This window comes from Chaetura pelagica, unplaced genomic scaffold (assembly GCF_000747805.2).
Source record: "Chaetura pelagica isolate M959 unplaced genomic scaffold, ChaPel_1.0 scaffold31, whole genome shotgun sequence".
Taxonomy (NCBI): domain Eukaryota; kingdom Metazoa; phylum Chordata; class Aves; order Apodiformes; family Apodidae; genus Chaetura; species Chaetura pelagica.
In genome coordinates, this window is record NW_009952481.1 from 3,116,480 (window position 1) to 3,124,521 (window position 8,042).

Here is an 8,042-nt window from a genome sequence, read left to right on the forward strand (position 1 = left end):
CACCACACCACAGCGCGGCCCCGCCGCCGCCCCACCCCCCGCCACGATCGTGGGCGATGGTCAAACATAAGGCTGAAGGGAAAAGTTTATTACTTGAAGCTCAGCCAGAACCAAAATCCTGCAAAGAACAGCCAGGGAGAAGCAGCCAGTACCTACGCAGGTGCCCATAATGCCCATGATGTCATCTGAAGACAACCACCCTTTACCTCTAGTTTTGCCAGGAAAACAAATGTAGGTACCCTTTTAGAGCTGGTAGGCCTCCCCCACCTCACAGGGAGAAGATAAAACAGCTCCTAAAACTGAGCATTAAAACCTGTATACCTAAATTGCCACAAAGTTTACAATGCCACAGTGTGTGTTTTGGTTATCTAGGCTTTGTAGCACCAACATAATCTTCAGGTCTAAAACACAGTCACTGTAGTAATGGAAAAATGATATTTCCCATTGTCTCAAATAAAGAGAAAACATAGACAAGACTCATAATTCCACTAATAATTACATCACTCCTGACAGCACACCACATCTGGATACCTGAAGACAGCTGCCTTGACAATTAAGCAGGTAAAAGAAACAGGATTTTTTATTGATTTGTTTTTTTCAATCAGCATCATCTTAGGTAAACTGGATTTGCTATGTATTTACCAGTGTCCTGGGCAGTTCATAGGCTTCAGAGCAAAGATTTCTTTCTCCACTTCAAAGGAAAACATGTTGTCACTATAATGCTGCCAGTGTCCTGAAGTAATCCATAGTTTGCTGTTGAAAACATTTGGTGTGACAACCTCCTGGAATCCACGTTTTCGATACTCACTCTAAAACAAAAGACCCAGTGCATAAAATAACTAAAAAAGCAAGCAAAAGTAATGGTACTCAGCCTTCAATCTGCAGCCATAAAAATGGACAAATGCTGCCCTACAGAAATTCATTACTCCAGAAGGGGAAAAGGAGAGAAGAGGAAGAGAAAAATTCAAGTTGGACATGCGAAGATACATCCCTCACACCAGCACCACCCTTCCCCCAAACCATTCCTTTGTAGTAAGCAAGAAGAACAAGTTCTCTCTCTGCAAGCAAAGCAGCAGTCTCTAATTATTCAGTGACAATGGACAGTACATTGCAGCCCAAATATACACTAATAAGACAGACTTTAAATATTGCAACAGGAAGATCAGGGCTTGGTTTTTTTTGCCTACATATAATTTAATAACAAATAGTTCTACAAAGACAAATTTAATAAGTTTATTAAAACAAATTAATATGCATCAGTGGAACAGCTGCGGTGTGAGCTTAGCTGTATGAATAGAAGTCAAAGAATTCCTATTAAAAAACATCATTATTACTGCTTCAACTGCAGATATAAAGTTTTCATAAAAATGTAACTTAGCAGGAGATTGTGACAAGACCAATTCAAGGAAATCGGTTTTCTTTAATTCTGTGGCTTATAGAACTTAGAGATTAAACCAACCTGAAATGAAGGACTGTTAATACTGTTACATGTAGCATGCTGTTATATATTTTTCTAAAATTAAGCAATTTCTTCTATAACAAGATTTCCAAAACACATTACTTACCCGGATGAACTCAATTAAAGTGTTATAAATGTAAGCTCCTTTTGGCAAGAAAAAACAGCTACCAGGGCTGAGCTCATGAAAGAAAAACAGTTCTTGGTCCTGCAGAGTAACAGTATTTGAAACACTTAGTATTTGCACACCACGTTTTCACCTTAACATTAAAAAATAAACTACTACTGACTGGACATCATTTATTGAAATTTTTTGTTGTTGCTGTTGTTTTTTTTTAAAAATGCAGTACCACTACATCAGTTGCATTTTCATTAGTATTTATGTCTCTGTTGGTAGCTTTATGGGAAGGAGATTGTTCAGTTTCCTTTTTCATTGCCAATAGTAAAAAACTTCACATTTACATGTAACTCCTAAGCATGCCCCCACAGCTCCCTTTGTACACTGACATTCTCCTTCAGCTCTCTAATTATTTGCACGTGGACTGTATGTGTGAACTGTAGCTGGCCAACGTGACAAACTGCACGTTTGAGGACTGCAGTTAGTGAATTCTTCTGTGTTTTCATGACATCCTACCAGCAGGTCTTCTAACAGTGTTCAGGTCTACCAATTATTTGACAGGGTTTCCATCTAAAACACAAAACTGAAAACCAACCAACCAAAAAGGCACAGAAATATATTCTACACTCTGAAATCACACAGAACTGTCAGCAAACAGGGTGCTGCAAACTGCATAGGAATGAGCATTGCCTGAGAACTAAAGTGTTCACATTTTGCAGACAAGTGTTCAGAATTTCTTCTGATTCATCTGTGGAGCAGTGATGAAAGAATGAAAAGTCTAAAGAGAAGTGACTTGCTTTGATGCCCTTTTGATGGTCTTCATGAGAAAAGTACCTGGCCTTGCAGATTCACTGAAAATCTTGGTTGTGGCAGCAAGTATACACTGTCTTTGAGATGCTTCTAGATATGGGGGTATATCCACACAGTGTTTGTGAAATACAATATTAGAAAAACTGTCTCACCCGCCCAATTTTTCTGTGATCTCTGTTTTTAGCCTCCTCCTGGAATTTCTCCCATTCCTTCAGCATTTTTGCATCTGGGAAAGAAATTCCATAGATCCGCTGGAGGGACTCCATATCAGCCTTGCCTTCCCAATAAGTAGAAGAATTCTAAATGCAAAAAAATAAATGAAACATTGAATAAAAGGAGAAGCCTCCACATTTTATTAGCACTGTCTGCTATGAAAAGACATGCAATTACTAATAAATGACTATACTTAATGTAAAACAATTAAGGCATAAGGAGAGTTTTCATTTTAAATTGAGAGCACCAATTAGAAGAATCCAGAAAGACCAGGTGAACATAATATGTAAAAATGGTCTTAAGCTCTTGCCTTTTTATTAAGCCTATTTGCTCTCTTTGTAGCCATCCAATTCTGATCAGCTATAACCATCAGCTGAGCAAAATCAATAAACTCTAATTCATACAGTTCAACCAAGCCTTAATCCACACTCACATTCCTATCTGTCCTGGGAGTCCAGGCTCTGGACACCTAGCTGGGTTTCACACCATTTGAGTACCATTCCGGCACACAACCCTTTCCCAGTTGGTTACATGGAGGTTTTGGTAAGGTTACCCGTTTAAAGGTATATTCTTGAGTAAGCCATAATTTTCTTGCCCAAGGATAGAAACACAGTTTCAGTGAAAACATTCCTCTAAGGCAGTTTCAGCACTTACCTTGTGAATTTTTATGGTCTTTATCTTGCCAGTATGTCTGACATGAGGCCCTCTGCATAAATCTATTAAGGGACCACACCTAGGAACAGCAAAACATTCTTTTAGTATATTTCATCCTAGAATGATATATCCAGTAATACTATGATGCACACATAATTAATTACCTGTATACTGTTGTAGTTGGAGTATTGACTTTCTCATTCAGGATGCGACACTTGAATTTGTTATACTGAGAAGAAAGGCAATACAGATTTGTTAACTCTTTGTCAAGCAAGATAACTGGTCAGCAGCTTAAATTCTTTGCAAACCTGATGTTTGGCTGCATCAGAAGAGGATTATAAAAAAAAAAGAGAGACAGACAGACAGTCAAGTAGGGCAGCAGGCTGCCCAGGGAGTAGACTGTGCAGTCTCCCTCTTAGAGTTTTTGAATGCCTAACTGGACAAGCTCCCAGAAACCTGGTCTGGCCTCAGTGCTGACCCCACACCCTTTGCGTGAGATTGGACTAGAGACTTGCAGAATTACCTTCCAAACTGAATGATACCATGATTTTCCTGATGTCCTAACAGTGAGAATTGGGTAATGTCTATCTCAGAAATGCCAGAAGATTATTTGCAGTTAGGTACTAAAGAGGAAGGATCATCTTTTAATGTTCCTTGGACTTTCTCAGAAGTCCTCATTCTAAAAAAATGTTCTATTAAGCTTTCTGAATTCATCATCACATGCAGTTGAAGAATCAATACAGTATTATGCTAACAGCCAATATAATAAGGACATATAAGAATGTATCACCTGAAAAGGTTAATTTGATAGACCTTCCTCTGCCACTAACAAAACATGTGGCTAAAGTTACACATACTTAAAGAATAACTGCATGATGCTAGAAACAACCTTTTAAAATAGCCTACCTTAAACATTTCAAGTAGTGTTTCCTTCTTAACTTCCAGTCTTTCAAAGGCTTGTTTTTCCTTCATTATCTTTTTGCACAGTGCTTCCAAAGCAGAGAAGTCATTACTTGATACACCCCTAAAACAAACACACACACAAAGTGAATCATTCTTGCTTTCACTTGAGTATCTGATCCAGCTGCAATGCACCAGCTTGTGGGTGAGATGCACTGCAAAGAACAAGGCAATCTGCAGTTAGTGCAGATGACTTTGTCAGGGAACAAGCAGATGACAGAAACTTTGCAGTGATTGCTGTCCCCCTACTCCTCAAAAAGAAAAATACAAAACCTACCCTTCCTCAAGGAACATGTCGTAATAAAATCCATTTTCTATGGGTGGGCCATAACACAAACAGCCACCATAGATTCGCTCCATAGCTTCACCCATGATGTGAGCACTTGAGTGCCAGTACACCTGATGGAAGTAAAATAGAGGGGATCAGTGTGAATACACACAATGCATTTCTGAGTATTTTATTCAAAACCATTTCCAAAATGCTTTCTTTTAAGGACAATTGATGCAGATCTCACATTAGAGGAGCCTGCAGAACAGAAGTGGCCTGCCCAGCAACACTGTCATCTTAAGCACCACTATTTCCAAAAGATAGCACTTGAAAATTGCTTACAGCCTGGTAGCAAGTAACTTTTACTTTCAGCTATTGTTGAAATGATTCAGTTACTGTCAAGAAGTCAGTAAACTAATTCAGAAACTTTTTTTTTTTTTTTACTATGAACTTCAAACAATCCACTTTGCAAAAAGACCACAAGGTACACTTTGAACTTAAGTCCTAATCCTCAGATTTTATAAATGGAAAATTTTTAAAAAATGAAACCAAAATCTATAGGACAGGACTTTAGTCTGCTTTTATTTGCACAGACTAGAAAACACAGATCGCACAGGAATAATCATTTAGCCAGTATGAAGCTTGTATACAAGAACTTTGTGGTGCGTTTGTACCAAATAATTTTTTCTAAAGAAAGTAGTGATAAATTTGCTGGATATCCACATTTATCTGAACAAATAGCCAAAATAAAATACATACTCTTGCATGTTCAAAGTCAAATAACAGCCTACTCAGTATTTTTAGAACTGTTCATAGACAGTAATTTTGTACTCAGTATTCTTTTCAAAGACATTGCTGAAGAGGTCACTCCAGAAGACCTACTTTAAATTAACATGAAGGTTGCAAATATAAAATTTTAAAGAGAACAGACTTGACATAAACTACAGCAACTGCTAGCAGTCTTGGCTACCAGTAATATTCATAATCTACAGTACTGCAACTCCCTTGTAAGAAACATTAGAAAATGCAGGTGCACCTACACAGCAAACCTGTTCCTGTCTTCTTATCTTTTGAGCACAGTAATGATGCAAATAACTACTCATGGCTGAGTTTTATGCAAATCCAACAGCAAGCAAATTTTGGCAGAAGATACTCACTGCTTGAGCTTCTTCATCTTCAAACTTAAGCAGCTCCAGGGTACAATCCTCCTCCAAAGGACGGTCTAGATCCCAAACCATCTTGTTCACTTTAGCAATAACGGTGTTGTCAGCTAAGCCCTGACTACAGAATAAACACATGATATATAATTGTTTGAAATCAGAGCATGGGAGTTCCCCAGATTTACCCTCCATGTTGAGTAAGATTTTCAGGAGAGCTCAGAGTAAGCACAATGTCATAAACAAATTCCAAAGCAATGAGCAGTGTAGCTAGTTTTGAGTATTTATGAAAAATCCTACTCACATCCCAGAGCTAATGGAAGAAAATTGTGCTGCCTACTTGACATTCATATATTCATGAACATCTCTGACTTAGGAGACAGCCACCTGAAAGCACTAACCTGACTTCAAAATCCTATTGCAATAGAAAACAAAGATTCTCTTTTAAAAACTATCAAATACCACTTCTGATGTAGTAACTTGACAGTTCTGTTTCCACTAGGAAAAAAACCTGAATCACAAAACTGAAGACAGTTCTAACAAGGTACCTAAGCTTGGAGAAAAAAAAAAAAAAAAAAAAAAAGCAAGCATTTAACCTCTAGGAATCACCCAGTTCCCATAATCTTAACTGTTACTGGGTCCAGTATCCACTGTTTAAATCTACTCCACAGCAACTCTGAGTAACCCAGAGATAAGCAATGCTAATTTGATAGGTATCTCCCATGCAAGTAAAAATGCAGTTTACTGAAAAATCCTCATACTCTTTAAGTCTCCCCAAAATCAACTGAAACATCATCCAGCAGTCATCTTCACCAGGTCGATGTGAGCTGATTTGCGTGTGCCAACATTCAATTTGATAGAGTAAATTTATTGGCAAATTAGTTCTTAATGCAGCAATAGTACTTGTAAGGGAAAACATGCAAGTAATGTGCATAAATTATCTTACGTTTTTATTTAGTTTTAGAAACTGTATCTTCATAAAGCAAAAAAAAATAACACTCCGAAACTAAAACACTTTTGGTTGCCTCCATCTTATTACACACAAGATGCCTTGAGAAAAGCTGAGATAACTAAGAGAGAAATTGTACATCACCCATACCCTCATAGCCACAACCTGCAGCAAAGAGCCGTCTGAACACAACAGAATCACATCACAGAACAGAATCATACCTAATTCCACAAGCAATTTGATAAGGAGTAGTCTTCCAGGATTCAGCATCAACCTGCTTGCCATCAGGTAAGGTAACTTTAATGGGCTTACTGTCATTTGCAGCCCTTTCTGCAAGAAGTGCATCATGTTCAGCTTTAAGCTTATTATACATCTCTAAACGGTCATTGATAAATGCAGGCCAGGGGTTCAGCTACATATAATGAACAAAGAAAAAGAAAAGAAAAATCAAGAGGGTAATCTAATACCACATTTTGTCAAAATGCAAACAGAATGGGTGTATTTTTCACAAGCAGCTGTGTGACCTGTCTATATATACGCTATATCTATCAAATAATGATGGTTGGACTTGGTGATCCCAAGGGTCTTTTCCAACCTGAATAGTTCCATGATTCTAAATAGTCATTATTATTACAGATGAACTGCATAGTATTAATTATATGGTAATAAGACTTCAGCTTAATAAAAATTATTACTCTGAAATGGACTACTGTACCCCTGATTAATAAACTACATGTACAATAGTAATTTATGACATGGTTCATTAAACAGAGGGACAAAAACGAATTTGAGATGACCACAGAAGTTTTTTTTATGTTTCCACATAGATTTTTCTAATTTGGTCAAAAAACTGAGGGAAGACCTCTACTCTGAGCCACCCGGAAAGGAACTGGCTCAGCCTCCACGTCATATGCTGACATCAGGGCTCCCAGCTCGGCCACAACCAAGGTTATCCAGCCAGGCTGCTGGCTCAGGATCAGAGCTGGCTCGCAGCTGGGCCTCCCTCTGCACAGCCAGAGGGATCCGTGTTCACCCACCAGGTATGTGGACAGAGAAGGCAGCTCCTGGTGATCTGCTGCCCACCTCCTGGTGCAAACAGAGGCACAGGGAAACGAGCAGCTACGGAAATCAGAGCCCATTACACCGGCAACGTAGTCACTGGGTGGCAAGCCTCAGTAAAGCAAGGAATAGCGAGACAAGGAGTGACTGTAGGGGCAGACAAAACACTCCCAAGGGACGAGCTGCAGCAGGACAGGACAGCAACCAGGAGACCACCCCTTCCAACCCCCACGGCTCCAGGGCCGCTCACCTCCGTCCTCCCTCCATCGCCTGCCCCGTCCTTCATCTTCTTCTTCCCGCAGTCTGCCTTCTTCTCCCCCCCGGCGCTCACCTGAGGAGGGGGAAGCACCGTGTCCTCATTCTCCCGCAGCCGCTCACACCTGAGGCGCGTCCACGCG

General features: G+C 39.4%; 1 protein-coding gene across 1 annotated transcript in view; it reads right to left on the bottom strand.

The window, feature by feature from the left end:
- Positions 1–7,970, bottom strand: part of TARS (threonyl-tRNA synthetase) — a 17,474-nt gene extending 9,504 nt beyond the window's left edge. Inside the window, exons 1-9 of the mRNA XM_010008767.1 lie at positions 7,895–7,970; positions 6,807–6,997; positions 5,637–5,760; positions 4,489–4,610; positions 4,158–4,275; positions 3,416–3,480; positions 3,252–3,330; positions 643–809; positions 26–72 (exon numbers count right to left, since the gene is read on the bottom strand). Of these exons, the coding sequence (XP_010007069.1) occupies positions 26–72; positions 643–809; positions 3,252–3,330; positions 3,416–3,480; positions 4,158–4,275; positions 4,489–4,610; positions 5,637–5,760; positions 6,807–6,997; positions 7,895–7,930 (949 nt within the window). The 5' untranslated portion in view covers positions 7,931–7,970. The remainder of the gene's footprint in view (positions 1–25; positions 73–642; positions 810–3,251; positions 3,331–3,415; positions 3,481–4,157; positions 4,276–4,488; positions 4,611–5,636; positions 5,761–6,806; positions 6,998–7,894) is intronic.
- Between the last annotated feature and the right edge of the window lie 72 nt (positions 7,971–8,042).